Here is a 20,683-nt window from a genome sequence, read left to right on the forward strand (position 1 = left end):
GGTTATTTTATGGTGATTGTCATTCCTTTCTTTAACTTAAATAGGATATGTGTCCTGATATTGTTTCAGTAAAGATTGAAATGATGTTCTGGTTCTGTTTCAGAGCCGAAATCAAGCACTCGGTGTTATACAATCCTGAAGTTCCGTTTATAAGGTTTCTAAGGACTTTTCTCTACATGACCGACCGAGATACATCCTCTGCCGCTGATTGGCTCACAGAAACGCCTGTCACTTGCCAGCTTCTTCCGGCTTTCCCTGGAGGGCGGTGCAGGTCGAAGGACAATCCCTTAGCCAATAAGAAAGAGAAGGCTTGAAGCCCCGCCTGCCGCGCTCTTCGATTGGTCGGATCCTCCAGGAGCAGCTGGGACGATGGAGTAGCAGGTAAAATAAATGAGACGGAGGAGCGAAGGCGGGCAGGGCAGGGCGTGTGAATGCACGCGACGCAGACACGTGTCTTGCTACGGACACGTGTCTGGGTTGCAGCGCTTGTTGCTGTTGGGTGGTCTCTCTGCGTGTGCTAGGTTTGCCAATTACAATAAGCGAATAAGCTGATGGTGACAACACAACACACAACACACAACACACTTCATACATGTACACACACATACAACACACATATAGGTACACACACACACATATATGAATATACATATACACACAGACAGACAGACAGACACAAAGACATACATATATTCACACACAAACACACAACATGCATATACATGTGTATATGTCCTTCCATTCATTTCAGTGTGTTTGTGTGTGTATGTGTACCGTATTTTTCGGAGTATAAGACGCATATATGTATACGCACACATAACACACAGGTATGAGTATGCATATACATATGTATATTCACACACAAATACATAACATAGGCAGATATATATATATATATATATATATATATATATATATATATATATATATATATATATATATATATATATATATATATATATATATATATATATATATATATATATATATATATATATATATATATATATATATATATATATATATATATATATATATATATACATACATACATACACATACACACACACACACACAAGTACACGCACATATATGAGTATGCATATGAATGTGCAAAGTTCCAAAAACAAATTACTAAAATTTGACAAAAGCAATTTAAAATGAAATTGGAATAAAAAAACGATTTATGCCCCAAGGGCTAATTAATAAAGACTCAATGTCAAATTTAGTGTGTGTGTGTGTGTGAGTACCTGCATGTGTGCATGTGTGAATATATGTGTATGCACACATTCACCCATGCACAAACATGTACACACACGTATATATGTAGATGTGTATGTATATGTACCTAATCACACACCCACACTGAGATGAATGGAAGGAAAAGAGTGGGAAAAGAAGAAAGGAAGGGAAGATGAAGACGGAGGAGGAGGAGGAGAATAGGAAGGGAAGAAGAAGGGGGAGGAGAGCAGTTGGGGAGGGGGAGCTTTGGTATAGCGGCAGGGATTGGAAGGAGGGATTCGGATTGAGACCGGCCGTTTTGTGACTAGTACAGGGGTGGGCAGGTATGGCCTCTCTATGGCCTCTGGACTTCAACTCCCAGAGTTCCTGAGCCAGCTGGAACAGTGAGCCAACATTGCCAGAATTCCTGATACTTACAAGTGAAAAAAAACACTTTTGAGATACACAGGTTCAAAAATGAAAGCTGAGGATATTTCCCTGGCTAGCTAGGGAAATAAAATCTCAACCCCAAAGAACAATGCTTTGGTCTTCTTTAAAACATACCCTTCCCATAGATGCCGGCAACATGGTGTAAAATATTCGGCATTTAGTAAAATGTTAAAAGAAAGGAAAGTGTCACTATTCGGTCCTTCTGCCTTTAAGGAACGGGGTGAAATAGTTGTCTTCCCTTGTCATCAAATGTTAAGTTGTGTTGCTTCCTTTCAATGCAGAGCTGACCGTCGTCTTTTGAATACCAAGATGAAGAAAGAACAGATACTCAACTGTCAGTTCTCTTCCTGGTATCCTCGTTTCAAGAGGCAGACCATCCGCAGGTACCCGAGACTGATTTTTACCTTGAATTAAATAGAGGGCTTGTCTCAAAGGTGCTTTTTCAAGAAGAGGCAGCTGGACTTCCTGGTTTTTCTTTGAAGAGGTTTTGCTTCTCATCCGAGAAACTTCTTCAGTTCTGACTGAATGGTGGACGCTAGAACTGAAGAAGCTACTCGGATGGGAAGCAAAACCTCTTAAGAGAAAAACGAAATCCAGTCGCCTCTTGCAAAAGCACCTTTGGGACTTCCGATTGCTGTGCCTTCAGATTTATAAGCTCTCTAAAATTATTTTGTTTTAACCCTTTTTTCCATTTTAGTGTTGTCCTTCCAATCCCACAGAATGTCAAAGATTATTTGCTAGATGATGGAACTCTGGTCGTTTCTGGCAGGTGAGAAATTGTTCTTGAAAGATTAAGATCTATTTTTAAAAAATAATGATTTGTGGGTTTATCTGATCTTTCCTAATATGGAGGCTCTTTTTCTCTTCTTTTCAATGATCGTTGTGCCTTTAAGCATAGAGTAAAAAATAGTAGAGTAAAATATAATACTATATACAAGTGATGGCAAACCTTTTTGGCAAACCAAGTGCCGAAAAAGTTGCACTGAAACATCATAACAGGCATGTCGCAACCACGTTCCGGAAAAGCCAAAATTCCGGATTCTAGCACGCATGCACACCTCCTTCTAAACGAGTTTTTCAGTGAAGCAACAATTTGGAACATTCCCCCAATCTTTAATCATCATAAGGTAAATGTAAAGGTTCCCCTTGCACATATGTACTAGTCGTTCCTGACCCTAGGGGGCGGTGCTCATCTCCGTTTCAAAGCCGAAGAGCCAGCGCTGTCTGAAGACGTCTCCGTGGTCATGTGGCCGGCATGACGAAACACCGAAGGCGCACGGAACGCTGTTCCCTTCCCACCAAAGGTGGTTCCTGTTTTTCTACTTGCATTTTTTACCTGCTTTCCAACTGCTAGGTTGGCAGAAGCTGGGACAAGGAACAAGAGCTCACTCCGTTATGTGGCGCTTGGGATTCGAACTGCTGAACTGCCGACTTTTCTGATCGACAAGCTCAGCTTCTTAGCCACTGAGCCACCGCCTCCCTTTTTAATCATCTCACTAAGTGGTTTTTTTCCCCCTATAATAACAATTTCCTGCAATTTCCTGCTTGAACATGGACATCGTCATTTTTAATTGAAAAAAATAGTATTAATTGGCCAAAAGAGATCGCTTTCATCTCGAGGTTTTTCCAGAGTTTTTTTGTTCTTAAAGATTGTATTTTGGGGCCTCAAATGTTATAAAAGGCTATCCTAAAACTTTAGGATTTGATCATCAAAAGAGTTTCACTTTCTGGTTTCTTATTTAGAGAAGATCCCCGAACCGTAAGCCAAGATGGGGAGGATGAGGAAGAGGCAGAAGAAGCTGTGGTTGGTAGAAACCTTGATACTATAACTTTTTTTTTTGGTCTCTGGGTTGTCGGATAAATCGCCCCTCGTACTGGAATTCCGTATCTTTTCCATAAGTGAGGATGGAGATTCCTTCTCTGAGTTTGTGGGTTGGTTTCTGAACATTTTATTACCAGGCTATGTAACATCTTCAGTGAGTTTAGGTGAGGTCGGTGTCAGTGGTGTTCTACTGATAAGGGCTTTGTGTGGTCAATGGGTCTTGTGATGGGGAGGTCACGCCAGGTGAGGGTCTTGGGATGGGTCAGGTGTGGGCTGCATCCAGTGAGAACCTCTTGGATGAGAAGAGAAATGTCTTCAAGGAAAATATAACAAAGAAAAGTCCAGTTGACCTGTGGCCCTGGACGCCTGAGAATCCCCGTAAACATTTGAACCTATTCACAATCATTTAATTAGTCCCAATTAAACAACTGTCAATAGTCACATCTCAATCAAAAATAACTCGTTTCTGGTCTCCTTTTCTTCAGTGGTCTGATGATGAAAATACAACAACACTTACAGTAAGTACCTCTGTATTCAATTATTTTTTGAATAGGAATAGAATAGAATAGAATAGGGATGGAGAATAGAATAGAATAGAATAGAACAGGGGTGGAAAATAGAATAGGGATGGAGAATAGAATAGGGATGGAGAATAGAATAGAATAGAATAGGGATGGGAATAAAATAGAATAGAATAGGGGTGGAAAATAGAATAGGGATGGAGAATAGAATAGAATAAGGATGGAAAATAGAATAGAATAGGGATATAGAATAGAATAGAATAGAATAGGGATGGAGAATAGAATAGAATAAGGATGGAGAATAGAATAGAATAAGGATGGAGAATAGAATAGAATAGGGATGGAGAATAGAATAGAATGGGGTGGAAAACAGAATAGGGATGGAGAATAGAATAGAATAAGGATGAAGAATAGAATAGAATAGGGATGGGGAATAAAATAGAATAGAATAGGGATGGAGAATAGGATAGGATAGGGATATAGAATAGGGATATAGAATACAATAGAATAGAATCTTTTTTGAGAAGAGAATGTAGAATATGTAAAATAGAATAGAATATAGACAATGAATAAAATAGAAATAGAATAGAATTCTTTATTGGCCAAGTGTGATTGGACACACAAGGAATGTGTGTTCGGTGCAAAAGCTCTCGGTGTACATAAAAGCTATAAGTGATAAGTCATGACCATAGTCATCATAAAAATACGTGCATCATAAATCATAAGATACAACACTTAGTGATAAATCATGGGATACTGAATAAGCAATCAACATAATTTGTCCTAGGAAATTAAATGAAAGAGTAGAAGTCGTAAAGGTGCAAGTGACAAAGTTATAGTCCTAAGTAGGAAAGAAGATAGGTATTAGGAAAGATGAGAAAAAGAATAGTAATACGGTCTTAATAAATAGTTTGACAGTGTTGTGGGAATCAGTTGTTTAGCAGAGGGATGGCATGTGGAAAAAAACTGTCCTTGTGTCTAATTGAGGAGATCTACATTACCCAATAAGTCTTGAGTTATAGGACAGCAAATGCCAAACATTTTTTTCTTGGGTTTTATCTGGTGCTGAACTTTCTCCTAAGTTAGAAATTAAAGTTCACCTCCAAGTCATTCTTAACGCAGACAAGTGTATTTCAAAGAAAATAATGAAATAAACATCCAACATACCGATCAAACTTTAGTAGTCCTGTGATTTAAAACTGTGAGAAATCCATTCATTTATCTTCTTGTTGCAACATCCGATGTCCAAAAATGACTATTTAGCAATCCGGTTAATTTGTAGCTCAGGGTTTGAAATGAGAGATCCTTGGGGCTCTCGATTTTGGTTGTTTCCTTGCAGATGTTTCATTACCCAACTAGGTAACATCCGTGCTGATGAAATGTAGTTTGGATAATGAAACATCTGCAAGAAAAGTGAGATTAAATTGTGTGTTAGTTCTGCTAGGCTTTTAAAAATCCAGAGCTTTCAAATCCAAATATTGCCAAATAAAGTGTTTTGAGAATGTTTTTTGAGATCCTAATTTGTTTAAAGCATCTGTGCTGGAGATGTTTTTGTAAACATTTGGCTTATATGCAACCATTATACGCAATATAATGTTGTTTCTCCCGGAATATTGTTTTCCTTAGCTTTTGTTTCTAGAAATAGTTGTTCTTTGGTGGTTTTTCCAGGCACCAGAATTTCCTGAATTTTCCCTTAAAGTTGAAGAGGCGATCCATTCCTTGGGAGGCAGCGTTTTTCCGAAGCTTAACTGGAGCGCTCCAAGGGTAATTTGAATTTAATTTAAGGGCAAATTTATACCAAGAACCTCGGAGATGTGTTCCTGCAAATTATATTTTCACTTTCATGAGTTTCTTGGGGGGTTTTCCTTGAAAAGTTTTGCTTCTTTATCCAAACTTGTTTGGGACAAGTTCCCCTCTTGACAGGGCATTTTTAAAAGAACATGATTTAATTTTAATCTGCAGTTTTAGAAGGAGAATATAATAACACTCCAGTTTCTTGTATCTTTGAGAATTGACGGAGACAGAATCAAATATTTCACTGCAAGTTCTGTTCAGATTTGCAGTCAAGATTTATTCAGCCAAGAATAAGCCAAGATCTATTGAGAATAAAAATCTACCAGGCTCTCCCTATTATTGTATTAATTTTAGTGGGGATAATAGAGTCTCCAACATGAGACTTCATTTTTAGATGGTACTGATAGTCTTTGACTTACGACCGTTCATTTAATGACACTTCAAAGTTACAACGGCACTGGAAAAAGTGACGTACGCCCCTTTTTCACACTTACCACCCTTTTAAGCCTCCCCATAGTGAGGTGATCAAAATTTAGGTGCTTGACAATGGATTCATATTTATGACCGTCGCAGTGGTCCTGGAGTCACGTGATCCCCTTTTGCGACCTTCAACGGAGAAGCCAGATTCACTTAACAACCGTGTGACTAACTTAACAACTTCAGCCATTCACTTAATCACTTTGACACATAAAAATGTGGGAAAATGCGGCAAAACTCACATAACAAATGTCTCACTTAGCAACAAATGTTTTGGCCTCCATTGTGGTCATAAGTTGAGGACCATCTGTACTTAAGTGGAGAAGATGCATCTCAATTGTTCAGAAAGGTTCCGTGGAGAAAAATGCTTCTGAATTTTGGAGCAGACATTTTAAGTTCTAAGTTCTGGATTTTAAAGCATACATGTTAAGTTTTAGGCCTTTCCTTTGCAAAACTTCTCCCTCTGCCCAACATTAAAAGAAACTGAATGTCAGATGGCGAATGCCACCTGCGATTCTACAACTTGTGTGGTTCAAAAGGACCCAGCTGTTCTAATCTGCTAAAATCTCAGTTTACCCTACAAACCAGCATAAATCCACTGCCTTGAACAAAGCCTTGTACATTTTCAGTGGCATTAAGGAGATTTAAGGGAAAGTTTTAAGCGTTTGGCCTGTGCAACCTCCTGAATGAGTTACTGCGGTGCAGAACCAAGACATCTAAAGAAATTGGACAATTAATTTGGCCCGAAGGTGCCGCCCTCCAAATCTCCCTTTGATGGGAGCCTGATTGACTTCAGCGGGAATCATTTTTGGGAAAGCAGAGATAAAATCAGGGCTTGAAAAGACCAAGCGGTCTCCCGCTGAGTCCTTTGCAATGTATGTCAACAAAGAAGTTGCTTTTTCTTTGCTATTTAAATTGTCGGCTTTTTTTGCAGTACATTAAGTACCATTCCTTGCAGACCTGTAATAAGGAGCTGCTTCTGAAGAATCTCATATAATCACATTTTAATCCTGAAGTTCTGTTCAGACCGAGGCTTCCCAAGAGCAATGAAGCCAACTCCTTGTCCCGACGAAAACCCCTTTTATTAATTTATTGTGAATTCTGCTCATTCACACCCAGCAAAGTCTTTCAAGGGAGGATTTACAGTCACAGACCTTCTCTGGCTTGGAGAGCTGCCAGGCCGATCTCTGCAGAACTTGGCCAGGAGTCTCGGGGAGTTATGAACCAATGAAGCGAACTGATTGTCTCTTGCAAACTCCACTCCCCTTCCGCTCCTCTTTTATGTCCTCTGGGAGGGGCCATTCATCGTCCACCTGTGGCCTTACTCCCAAGTCGACCCCTATTCTTTAGCTGTTCCCTTCGTCTGGCAACTCTGCGCATGCACACACTGGGAACAGGCTCCAGCTGTTCTTCTGCCTCACTGATCTCTGACTCCAGGCAGCTGATAACTGGCATATGGCCCTGTCCCCCTCTCTGCCTCCGACTCAGAGCCCTCATCAGAGCCTTCCCCTGACTCCAGGACTGGCCCAGGTTCCTCCTCACTCTCTACGTCTTGCAGACAAATCTAGATCTGGATAGGTAATCTTCAACGTACCGACCACAATGGGAACAGGAATTTCCATGGTTAAGCCAGGCAGTTGTTAGATAGAATTATGTCCAATTTTACAACTTTCTATGCCACGGTTGTTAAGCAAATCACCACAGTCCTTAAGTGAATCCCGCCATTGTTAAATGAAAACCAAGCTTCTCCCACTGAGTTTGCTTGTTGGAGGTTGCAAGTGGAGATCACGTGTGGCAAGGAAGGTCCTAAAAATGGGGCAAGACACATGTCTCACTTAGCAACATAAATTTGGGACTCAATTGTGGTCGTCAGTCGAGGACTTCCTGTTGAAAGCATGTCTGAAATAAATGCATTCCGTTTTCTTTAGGACGCCTACTGGATCGCCATGAATAATTCCCTGAAATGCGACAGCCTCAGTGACATTTTCCTGCTTTTGAAAAGTTCGGATTTCATTACTCGCGACTTCACTCAGCCGTAAGTTGGATCTGCCCCTCTGAACAGGGAGGTTAGAAAAAGTCCCAATATGTTGCTTTTCTTCCTTTGTCACTCCTGGAGACCAAAAACATATGAAGAACGGTTGCAGGAATTGGGTTTGGCCAGTCTAGCGAAAAGAAGGACTAAGGGATGACATGATAGCAGTCTTCCAGGATTTGAGGGGCTGCCACAAAGAGGAGGAGGAGGTCAATTTATTCTCCAAAGCACCTGAAGAGAAGACAGGACAAAAACAATGGATGAGAGTAAAGTAGAATGGAATGGAATGGAATGGAATAGAATAGAATAGAATAGAATAGAATAGAATAGAATAGAATAGAATAGAATAGAAAAGGAAATAATAGAGTATATAATGAATGGAATGGAAGAGAAGAATGGAATGAATATAGAATAGAATAGAACAGAACAGAATAGAATAAGGGATAAGAATGGAATAGGAATAGAATAGAATAAGAATAGAAATAGAAATAGAATTCTTTATTGGCCTAACCTGGTCATCTCCTACATCTAGGTTCCTTTACAAAAGTGTTACCTGGGGTTTTTGTAGCCAATTTCTGCATCTTAGTGATGCGCAAACAATGAGCTTTTGTAGAGATTGTTCTTATGCATCCAGATTACATTTTAATTTCCACGCGGTATAGTCGTACGTTTTCCCCTTTTATTTAAAGATCCATTCCATGTCCACATGAATGTATCTGGTAAGAGTCCGAAATAAATAGATATCCTGATCCGGTTAAACATCCATTAGTTTCAGTATTGATTAAGTGCCAATAATCCCCTGAAAGTGAAAATGATGAATGCTAATTGGATTAAGAAAGGGAAGTGCTGAACAGGTGAAAATTGGCTTTCATTCTTCATTTAGTTACTCAAATAGGTTTATAAATTAAAAAGAAGGAAAGGAAAACCCCACAGGCTCTGTTCAGCTGCAGGGGGAAAATTTGATCATTTAACAGTGCCAATAAAATACAATGGAAATGGGAAAATGGGAGAGATTATACTCCTATAATATAAGGAGGAGGAGGACTGTGGGGTCCTTTGTGCTCTCTGAGCTTGGTGGTTTTCTTGGAGACGTTTCATGACCCAACTAAGTAACATCATCAGTAGGAGGGGTGGTGTTTGCTCTTGTCAGTTGATTTGGTTCCATGCTCGTTAACACTGTTAGCAAGGGGTGAGTGTGTCACTGAGGCACCTGTCGCAATCAGTTGCTCATCTTTGTGGCTGTTAAAGACATATTTGCAAATCTATCACACGTGTTTCTTCCTCTAGGTTTATCCATTGCAACGATGATTCCCCTGACCCTGCTTTGAATTATGAAGTAAGCGCGACAGAAGCTCTTCCTAGGGCAGCATTTTGAACCTAGCACAAAAGTCCTCCAAGTTCCATGGGAGAAAAATAAATGAGAGAGAGAGAGAGAAAGAGATGGATATGATAGAGAGATATCTAATAGATAATTAATATTTAATAAATTTAATAGAGGATAGATAGACGTATGAACAGATTGATACGATAGATATTTAATATATAATACTCTCTATATAAAAATGTGTGTCTCTGTGTGTATATTTTCCAGCATAACTCTGGAACTCCTTGAGCACTTTCAACCAAACTTGGTACACAGATGACTTACTCTCTGGAGAAAAAATCTGCCGGGATAAGACACCCTTAACACTCCTCGGGGTGGGTGTTCTGTTAAGATACAGCCTGTTGTGCCTTAAAACGGCTTCTACTGTACTGCTGTAAAATGGCTTCTACTGTACAGCGCAGTGGAGTTGCCATAGTAACGGCTTCACAGTCCTCCACAAGGGGGCTCCCTCTCATAAGGGGGAAAATCCAACATTAGAAATTACGTTTGATCTGGACATTTTTCCCCCTATAAATAAATACCCGGGCAATGTCAAGTTATCAACTAGTATTTAATATTTTCTTTCCTTAAGGTGAAAGTGTTGGTGTTTTTTTGCGCCAGTTAATCAGAATTGTTCTTTCCCCTTCCCTCAGCTTGTCCTCCGAAAATGGTGTGAATTGATTCCTGGCGCAGAGTTTAGGTGTTTTGTGAAGGAAAACAAACTTATTGGTGAGTTTATCAGTAAAAGCTCCTTTATCCTCTGCTGCCCCTCTAAAAGCTTTTCTAAGTATTTTTATTGCGACTCTCCCGCATTTCACAATGTGAGACTGCATATTAAATTTACAGGTAGTCTTTGACTGAGGACCACAATTGGACCCCAGATTTCCGTTGCTAAGCGAGACAGTTCTTAAGTGAGTTTCGCTCCGTCTTGCGACCTTTCTCATCCCCGGTTGCGAAGTCACAGTGGTTGTTAAGTTAGTGACACGTTTGCTAAGTGAATCCCTGCGGTCGTTAAGTTAGTCACAACGGTCGTAAGTGTGAAAAATGGTCATAAGTCCATTTTTTCCGTGCCGTTGTAACTTCCAACAGTCACTAAATGAACTGTTGTAATTTGAGGACTACCTGTATTTTTGTAATTGGAAGGAGTCTACTTTTCCTTAATTTGGCTATTTTCCCATTTGAGTTTGTGTTTAGGGCAATGTGTGATGCTTTCAGTGACATGGAGTGCTGCGGTGGCCTACAGGTGGTGCTCTTGCCTCACAATTAGGAGGCTGTGAGTTTGATCCTAGGTGGAGGCAGATATTTCTCTCTCTGGGCACAATGGGAATATATCTGCCGAACAAAACTCGGCACTGGCGACAGGAAAGGGCATCCGGCCAGCAAACACTCAGTTGCATTCAGTTGCCCAGACTTCACCCCACAAGGGATTATGGGATCATTAATAGAAAATGATGGGTTTAGTAATCAGAATTACCATGTGTTACAACAATTCTGTAAGAGGAAATGTTTGGGGCCTTCCGAATGTAATTAATTAGAATAAATTATTTTTCGGAATATAAGACGCACCCTTTCCCCCCTAAAAGAGGGTGAAAATTTGGTTGTGTCTTATACACTGAATGTAGCCCCACACCCCCCCACCCTTCGGCCTCTGCCTCCCATCAATTTGCCTCCTTGCAGCAAATGGGGAAAATGGGGCTTGCAATAGGCTATGACAATCCCTGCAGCCTGAAACAGCTGATGATCGGGAGGCACTTAAACTGAAAGTGAAACTTGCTGTTTGCTGCAGGAGGCAAATTGCTGGGAGGCAGATTTTTTTTCTTGTGCTAATCAGGCTGTTTGCTGCAAGGAGGTAAGTCAACAACTATAAATGCCTATAGAATGTTCAAATGATTAGACTTATTTTTTAAAGACTGCTTTATTATTGTTCTAGACAACTTAACAAAATGAAGAAGCTTTTTAAAATAAATGCTTGATCTGAAGAGGCCCAGTGCTATTGCATCTTCTTTTAAATAGCAGAGAATAACGATACTTCCAGAAACCCACATCAATTTTAACAGCATCTGTATTTATTTTATTTATTTATTTATTAATCCATTTTATATGCCGCACCCTCTCCACCAAGGGACTCGGGGCGGCGTACAATTTACTACATAACAAATAAATAACAAGGAGGAGATATACAAAAAGCATTATACAACACATAATAAATAAATAATCAATTAATTAAAAACAGCAAAAAGCAATTAAAAAACAATTAAAACACCCAAAGTCAAACCTAATTTAAAATTTTATCCAGAGGGATTAGAATAGCTATAATTCAGGCCAGGCCGGCTAGTTGGAACAGGTGGGTCTTGAGTTTCGTGCGGAAGGAGCGGAGATCGGTTGTTGTCCTAATGTCGGGGGGGGGGAGGTCATTACAAGTATAGTCTGAAATGTAACACTACAAACAGTGTATATTGTCTGTACTGTTTGCTGTTTGTTGCAAGGAGGCAAATTGCTGGGAGGCAGAGGCAGATTTTTTCCCCCTTGTTTTCCTCCCCAAAAGCTCGGTGCGTCTTATACTTCGGAGTCTCTTATACTCTGAAAAATATGGTAAGATCTAAGCAGGTTCAGTTCTTTTATTTTATTTTATTGATCAACAAAAAGCATGGTATCATTGGAGCTCATATTCTACCACTGTGCTTTAATTCCAAGGACGTCAGCAAGAGGAATAAAAATGATAATGAATATAATTTGTCTTCCAGGTATATCTCAACGAGACTACACTCAGTACTACGAACATATCTCTAAACAGAAAGAGGAGATTTGCAGATGCATTCAGGATTTTTTCACGAAACACATACAGTATAAATTTTTGGATGAGGATTGTGAGTGCCATTTTCATTTTAATAAGATGCGGGTATTTTCTAACAGTTACAAGGATGCTCACTTTTCCTACTTTGCTTCCCCCCCTCTTCCTTTTCAGTTGTATTTGATGTCTACAGGGACAGTATGGTAAGTGAGCTTTCTCTTCTATACCCATGCTGATGGTTACGAAGGTATATAATTAAGGCCCTGATTTTCTCCCAAGAGATTGGCAGTAGCTAGTCAGCCGGGTCTGATCTTAAAAACACTGAATTGGTCACTAAGTGGAGGAGGGTGGAAAAACCAGATAGCCCAAAAACGTATCTCAGAAGAAACCGATATTACTGTTGTGGCCTGCCAGAGGAGCTGATGGCAGATTCGGACAGTGAGGAGGGTTGGGGAGGAACCTGGGCCAGTCCTGGAGTCTGGGGAAGGCTCTGATGAGAGCTCTGTGTTGGAGGCAGAGAGGGGGCCAGGGCCGTCCGATAGTTATCAGCTGCCTTCGGAGTCAGACATCAGTGAGGCAGAAGAACAGCTGGAGCCTGTTCCCGATGTGCGCATGCGCAGAGTTGCCAGACGAAGGGAACGGCTAAAGAACAGGGATCGGCTTGGGAGGAAGGCCACAGGTGGATGATGTTGGTCAGAACAATTACAGAGGAAATAAGGAATGGCCTTGAAGGCAGGAGGAAGAGCGGCTACTAAGGCAGCGGTCAGATAAGCAGGGCTTGTACCCAGACAAATGAAGCAAACTTGAGAAAAGATCTAAGGCAATCCCTCACGAGTTCACAATGAAGATGAAATGAGGAGAAGAAAAGGCCATTTGGGTTATCTACACAATAGTAGCAATCCAGATTTACGTGGAATTGGTGTCCTAACAATCAGAACCTTTGATCTGAAAAGGAAATTGTGCTATTGTTGTTTTATTTTATGCTATCTACATAGGGATAGTTAACATTTTGACTCTTGCCATCCTTCTCCAGGGCAGAGTTTGGCTCATTGATTTTAATCCATTCGGTGAAGTAACAGATTCTCTGCTCTTTACGTGGGAAGAAATCAGGACTGGAAACAGTTTGAAAAGTGACCAGACTGAAGGAGCAGCAATGGAAGAGGTAAGAGAACAGAACAAGTGGAGGATTTTTTTTTTAAAGATAGGATACATCTATATACAGGCATGCATGTAATTAAGCCAGCTTTTCTGATTTTGCTAGGCATTGACATTTTACTTTTTTAAAAAAATTAAAACTCTGCCCAGAATTACTGTGTGGAGAGAGAGGGAGGAAGGGAGGGAGGAAAGGAAGAGAAAGAAAGAAAGGAAGGAAGGAAAGAAAGAAAGGAACAAAAGAATGAAAAAAGCCCCCTGCTCAAGCAGAAGACCTATACAATTTCGGACAAATGAGTGTCCAATCTCTTCTTAAAGACCTCCAGTGTTGGAGGTTTTTCACAACTTCTGGAGGCAAGCTGTTAATTGTTCTCATTGTTGGGAAATTCCTCCTTAGTTCTAGGCTGCTTCTCCCCTTGATTTGTTTCCACCCATTGCTTCTTGTTCTGCCCTCAGGTGCTTTGGAGAATAGCTTGATTCCCTCTTCTCCTTTGGGGCAGCCCCTGAAACATTAGAACACGACTATCATGTCAATATTCCAATATTTTAGGGGCTTCCCCAAAGAAGAATGGATCAACCTATTTGTCCCAAACACCAGAAGGCAGGAGAAGAAACAATGGATGGAAACGAATGTTGAAGAGAAACTGTGATATATGAGTATTTTAGATGGCATCGATTAGCCAATTAATACCAAACCAATTTTCAAGGAAATAAGTGAGCCGATCTTTCTCGATTTTGCTCTTCTCTTTCCAATTAGGAATCTCCATCCTTCCGTTGCACAAACAGCAACCTCACCGTCCAGCCGAGTCCGTATCTGAGCTACAGATTACCCAAAGATTTTGTAGATCTCTCCACGGGAGAAGATGTCCACAAATTAATTGACCTGCTCAAGCTGGTAAGCATATTTGGAGAGGGTGATGGAGGGGGGTTATCTTTTTGACATGATCTTTTGGGATATAAAACGTCATCCTGCTAGGGATTCTTGAAACCCACCTTTGCAGAAGATTGAGGGTGTTCATACATTCAGCCTCACCTCCCACTAGGTTTCCACTGACCAGATTTTTAGACAATTCAGTGAAATATATAAAAAGGTTTTTTGTTTTTAAAGCATTACAATGAAGGAGGTGATTGATACACTCAAATTGGCATGCAGTGCCTGGTACTTGGAGCCCACTGTCACAACACAATGGTAATATTGTTTGTAATATTCGACTAGAATTCTATTCACTCCCCCTGTCTATATTCCAATGTTTCTCAACCTTGGCAACTTTTAGATGTGTGGACTTCAACTCCCAGAATCCCCCAGTCAGCGTGTCTGGACTTCAACTCCCAGAATCCCCCAGTCAGCTTGTCTGGATGTCAACTCAACTCCCAGAATCCCCCAGTCAGCGTGTCTGGACTTCAACTCCCAGAATCCCCCAGTCAGCTTGTCTGGATGTCAACTCAACTCCCAGAATCCCCCAGTCAGCATGTCTGGACTTCAACTCCCAGAATCCCCCAGTCAGCTTGTCTGGATGTCAACTCAACTCCCAGAATCCCCCAGTCAGCGTGTCTGGACTTCAACTCCCAGAATCCCCCAGTCAGCTTGTCTGGATGTCAACTCAACTCCCAGAATCCCCCAGTCAGCGTGTCTGGACTTCAACTCCCAGAATCCCCCAGTCAGCTTGTCTGGATGTCAACTCAACTCCCAGAATCCCCCAGTCAGCGTGTCTGGACTTCAACTCCCAGAATCCCCCAGTCTGTCTGGACTTCAACTCCCAGAATCCCCCAGTCAGCTTGTCTGGATGTCAACTCAACTCCCAGAATCCCCCAGTCAGCTTGTCTGGATGTCAACTCAACTCCCAGAATCCCCCAGTCAGCGTGTCTGGACTTCAACTCCCAGAATCCCCCAGTCTGTCTGGACTTCAACTCCCAGAATCCCCCAGTCAGCTTGTCTGAATGTCAACTCAACTCCCAGAATCCCCCAGTCAGCTTGTCTGGATGTCAACTCAACTCCCAGAATCCCCCAGTCAGCGTGTCTGGACTTCAACTCCCAGAATCCCCCAGTCAGCTTGTCTGGATGTCAACTCAACTCCCAGAATTCCCCAATTTGCTTGTGTGGATTTCAACTCCCATCATACTGGCTGGGGAATTCTGGGAGTTGAAGTCCATGGAATTTAAAGTTGCCAAGGATTGAGAAACACTGATATAATTTATAAGATTGGAACTTTGTGATGGAAATATATCAGTTTCCCTGCAAGTTCCTGTCACAACTTAAACATTTATAACTTGGCATTTTAGAAAAATATACTCAAATCTCTGGATTATCTTTCAGGTCAGTTGATTACTTTTCCCAAGGAAACAGTTGCAAAATTTATGTTTTTGGATGCACCTTAGAGTGAAACCAAGGGTGGATATAGACACCTTTTCGCAAATCATTTTCAGCTCTCCAAAATACAGTCTCTGTACTTTTATCCCTCTAAAAGGTTAGAAACTAATTTGCAGAAAATCAAAGGTAGTAGAAAACCACAGAATTTTGCCTCAGTCTATTGCCTGACTTTTCAAAGCTCTTTTGCTTTTATAACAGCTAAGGAGGACTTGGAATCGGCCAAGATTAAAACCTCACTTGGAAAAAAGATTTTATGGAACCCTTTTATGCTGCTTAAGTCCACGATGAATGGTCGGAAACCTTAAACAAATCCAACCTCAAGCATTGCAAATGAAGAAACATCCATTGCTCCCAGTGCTCCCACAGTGTGTTTTGTGTATTTATACAACCCTGATTCCAATCAAAGGGCAGCCAACGCTTAGAAATTTTGCAAACAACTTCTTGAGAGTGGAACTAAATATTTAGCCTACAGATATTTTAATTTAAAGCACGAGGAGTTGTCCATGTAAGCTGTAGCCTTCCCCACTGAGGCTTTCTGGAGCTTTTTAGAGATGGATGAAAGGACCATAGCAGGGAAATTACCAATTCTTACTAGTGTAGAAAAATTGTTCCTTTGTGAACATTTGATTGGTTGTCCGGTGGTCTCACACAACTCTACAATGTCAGGAGCCCTAAAGTTAGAGTGGATTATTTTTATCTTTTTATGGGGTTTACTTTGTGCTGTGTAAAAGGTTTCGTATAATTTTTTAAAAATCTTTTTAACATTGGAAAACCAGCCAGCAGTAGGATGGACGGACAATAATTGTAATAAAATAATCATCAACGATGCATTGGGGTCCATCAATACGGCTTGGTCAAAAATAATCACCTGAGTTCTTTTTTTAAAAAGAGTTTTTTAAAATTTGTATTATCTTACATACAGTTGCAGGTAATACATTCACAGAGTTATAGTTCTTATTTATATTTTTTATCACTTTTATCTAATTGCTTCCCCCTATAAAATGTTAAATTATACTTTCTGGGTTGCTTTTCTTACCATCCCATACTCCCGTTTTGTATTATCACCTCCCTATTTTTTCTTTTCTTTTCTCCCTTCCCTCCCTTCTCTACTTCCTTCCTTCCTCCTCTCCTTTCCCTTTCCTTCTTCCCTTGCCTCTCCCCTACTCCTCCCTTCCTCTCTCCTCCTCCTACCCTCTCTCCTCTTTCTAGCCCTTCCCTCCTTCCTCTCCTTTCCTCTTTCTTCCTTCTCTCCCTTCCTCTCTCCTCCTCCTACCCTCTCTCCTTCTCTTTCTCTCCCTTCCCTCCTTCCTCTCCTTTCCTCTTTCTTCCTTCTCTCCCCTTTCCTCTCTTCTCTTCCTACCCTCTCTCCTTCTCCTTCTCTCCCTTCCCTCCTTCCTCTCCTTTCCTCTTTCTTCCTTCTCTCCCTTCCTCTCTCCTCCTCCTACCCTCTCTCCTTCTCTTTCTCTCCCTTCCCTCCTTCCTCTCCTTTCCTCTTTCTTCCTTCTCTCCCCTTTCCTCTCTTCTCCTCCTACCCTCTCTCCTTCTCTTTCTCTCCATTCCCTCCTTCCTCTCCTTTCCTCTTTCTTCCTTCTCTCCCCTTTCCTCTCTTCTCCTCTCCTCCTCCTCTCTTCCTTTCCTTTTCTGTTGTTGTGGTTATCTCTTTTCATCTCTCAACTGGTGTATTTGCGGGATGGTATTCCCGCAAGCCCAGATACAATTTTGTGCTTATCATTTCCCATTCCCTTTTCTTCATTATCATACCCTACCTATTTTTATCTATGTCTCATTCATAAAGGTATACTTTTAATTCTTCCTTTTCTATTCCCCCCCCCCTTTTCATTTAATACCGTGTCATCTGGTTTCTATATCTCTCTCTTGCTTTCTTTTCTAAATTTCTCTAGCCAATCATAGAATCTTCCCCATGTCTTGAAGTACTCCGGTTCCTCTTTATCCTTTATTCTCAACGTTAACCTGTTCATTTCTGCACAGTCCAAGATTTTTTTTGATCTCTTCTTCTCTTGGTTCCTTATCTGATCCTTTGATTCCTAACGGTCATTCTGGCGACTGAGGTTATTGGTTCTTCATTCGACTAGCGGTTTTTATATTGTTTTCTTCTTGAGGTCTCCACAAATCCGTTAAATTTCTCGGTCTGTGCAACGTTGTTAGGGTGGTTCAGAAAATGGAGTTAAGAGAAGGAAGGTTCAGCTTTCTCCCTGGGAAGTTTTGGGAGAGCCGTGTTCTCTCAGGCCAAGCTCCTCATGTGGTGATTTATTTTTTGTAGCTTTATTAATTTACGTCTTAAGCTTTGTTATTTTTTATAAGCAACTCAAGGCTGTTAAATATTTACATAATGCTCCTTCCTGCTCTTGTTTCCCACAACGACTCTGTTTGCGATCGGCCCAAAGTCACCCAGTCGACTTTTGTGCCTAAGGCAGGACTAGAACTCCCCGTCTCCTGTTGATTGGCCCAAAGTCACCCAGCTGGCTTTTATGCCAAAATGTAACTAGAACTCCCCATCTTCTGGTGATTGGTCCAAAGTCACCGAGTTGGCTTTCATGCCTAAGGCAGGACTAGAACTCACAGTCCCCTGGTGATTGGCCCAAAGTCACCCATTCATGCCTAAGGTGGGACTAGAACTCTCCGTCTCCTATCGATTGGCCCAAAGTCACCCAGTTGACTTTGTGCCTAAGGCAGAACTAGAACTCAACGTCTCCTGGTGATTGGCCCAAAGTCACCCAATCGACTTCCATTCCAAAGCAGACCTAGAACTCACTTCTCCTAGTTCCTAGCCTGATTCCTTCCATGTCCCCTGGAGTAAGACTGAAATAACAAAATAGTACGTTTTTTATGAATAAATCCATAAAATATTCACTCCAATTTTTGTGTTGTTGTTTTTTCAACCAGAAAAGAAATCAGCCAGAGGATGACGAAACATGAGGATAAAATGAAAAAACGGAAAGGAGGCCATCCAGAAAAATAGGATGTTAACTATAGCAGTTCTGAGTAAGAACTTCCCAGAAGGAAGGCGATGCTAAATATTGCATAATCCTTTAATGAATAAAGATGTTTTCACCTCATTAGACAAAAATTGCTTGGGAAATAAGAAATCCACCGATGGGACTCAGGTTCTCTCCCTCTAAGTCTGTATATTTCGTTTCTCAGTGTTTGGTTTTTGCGGTTCTTTCAGGTTTCCCATTGATGGTGGGGTGGATAATATTCTGTCTTTTAGAAAGGACATCATATCAGCCAAAGACAAAAGGCTGCGCATAAAATGGGAACCAGCACCAAGCGTCAGATATAATTTACTAATAGTTGGATACTATTTGTGGTCCGGCCAAGAGGCGTGGGAAAATCTTGCCTTCTTTAAAGGCGATAGAAGAAATAGAATGACAGAGTTGGCAGGGACCTTGGAGGTCTTCTAGTCCAACCCCCTGCTTAGGCAGGAAACCTTATACCGTTCCAGACAAATGGTTATCCAGCATCTTCTTTAAAACTTCCAGTGTTGGGGCATTCACAACTTCTGGAGGCAAATTCTGTTCCACTGGTTGATTGTTCTCACTGTCAGGAAATTTCTCTTCAGTTCTAAGTTGCTTCTCTCCTTGATTAGTTTCCACCCATTGCTTCTTGTCCTGCCTTCAGGTGCTTTGGAGAATAGCTGGACTCCCTCTTCTTTGTGGCATCCCCTGAGATATTGGAAGACTGCTATCATGTCCTTCTTTCTATTAAACTAGACATACCCAGTTCCTGCAACTGTTCTTCATATGTTTTAGCCTCCAGTCCCCTGATCATCTAGTCCAGCCCCCAGTGATACAGGGAATTAAAGATATCCGTAATGAATGCAGGTAGACCACAGTTGAGCCCAATCATTCTTAATTTCTCTCTCGGACTAAATTCAATTTTTCACTGCAAAATTCTCTGATTTCAGCACCCAGAGAAGCACTAAGAAACAGTCACTTCCCCTGATTTGCTACTGAGTGTAAACCGTCGTCTGGGGAAATGGGTTTGGGGGGTTAGGGTTAATATTTTAAGTAGCTACTTAAGTAGCTGGATCACAGATCATTTTGTGCTGCTCCCCAAGAGGTTCTCGCCGACCTCAGGTTATCAAAGGACTTGCCAGGCACGTTTCATGAAATTGTGTCATTAAGCATCCCTTTCTTCAGTGCCGTCATTAAATGAACGGTTGTAAGTGGAGGACTACCTCTATTTGCAAAAAAACGAATCTCCCAGCCAACAGTTTTCCCTACGACAGTCTGTGGATGCAGAGAACGTAGAAGAAGAATGAATCTTTTGATTATCTTTGATTATATTTAATTAAAGATTTATGGAGTCATCTTAGGCAACAATATCCCGACTGCCTCACAAACAATTAAGTCGGAAAGTGATAGCCAAAAGTGCAAACGCTCGGCAGGGTTGATTGTTAATTTATTCCCCAGCCACAATTTGCCTTCTTAAAATTTTCCATGGGCACGGCGTAATTATATCTCTCTACGCTCCCTGTGGGCATCTACCTTGGAAAACAGCAGTACGGAAGATAATGGAGAAAAGAAGAGAGAGTTTCATGGTTCAATAATAAATAACACCCTGTTTCCCCGAAAATAAGCCCTCCCCGGATAATAAGCCCAATCGGCCTTTTGAGTGCATGCACTAAAATAAATCCTCCCCTGAAAATATTTAACCGTGTGCACAGCCGGT

The 20,683-nt window shown here is 41.1% G+C and overlaps 1 protein-coding gene across 2 annotated transcripts; it reads left to right on the forward strand.

The window, feature by feature from the left end:
- Positions 1 to 239: 239 nt before the first annotated feature.
- CDC123 (cell division cycle 123) lies at positions 240 to 19,079 on the forward strand. 2 transcript variants are annotated; one of them, XM_081957571.1, is made up of 14 exons: positions 240 to 381; positions 1,953 to 2,054; positions 2,369 to 2,440; positions 3,415 to 3,475; positions 3,979 to 4,011; positions 5,641 to 5,778; positions 8,214 to 8,320; positions 9,605 to 9,653; positions 10,334 to 10,409; positions 12,425 to 12,547; positions 12,646 to 12,674; positions 13,505 to 13,633; positions 14,381 to 14,518; positions 18,896 to 19,079. In XM_081957571.1, exons 2-14 carry the CDS (start codon positions 1,981 to 1,983, stop codon positions 18,926 to 18,928), a joined length of 1,062 nt encoding a protein of 353 aa, XP_081813697.1. In that variant the 5' UTR covers positions 240 to 381; positions 1,953 to 1,980; the 3' UTR covers positions 18,929 to 19,079. The 2 variants fall into 2 exon arrangements, with proteins under 2 accessions (XP_081813697.1, XP_081813698.1); XM_081957572.1 differs by having other exon boundaries at positions 250 to 381; positions 5,683 to 5,778.
- Positions 19,080 to 20,683: the final 1,604 nt, after the last annotated feature.

This window comes from Natrix helvetica (genome assembly GCF_964273705.1).
Source record: "Natrix helvetica genome assembly, chromosome: 6".
Lineage (NCBI taxonomy): Eukaryota > Metazoa > Chordata > Lepidosauria > Squamata > Natricidae > Natrix > Natrix helvetica.

What these genes read in the sequence shown, in the direction of transcription:
- CDC123 (XM_081957571.1), top strand. Translation starts at nt 1,981, where the DNA reads ATGAAGAAAGAACAGATACTCAACTGTCAGTTCTCTTCCTGGTATCCT. An exon ending in ACCCTGCTTTGAATTATGAA is followed by an intron (nt 9,654 to 10,333) that starts GTAAGCGCGACA and finishes CCCTTCCCTCAG; the next exon opens with CTTGTCCTCCGAAAATGGTG. An exon ending in GAAGGAAAACAAACTTATTG is followed by an intron (nt 10,410 to 12,424) that starts GTGAGTTTATCA and finishes TTTGTCTTCCAG; the next exon opens with GTATATCTCAACGAGACTAC.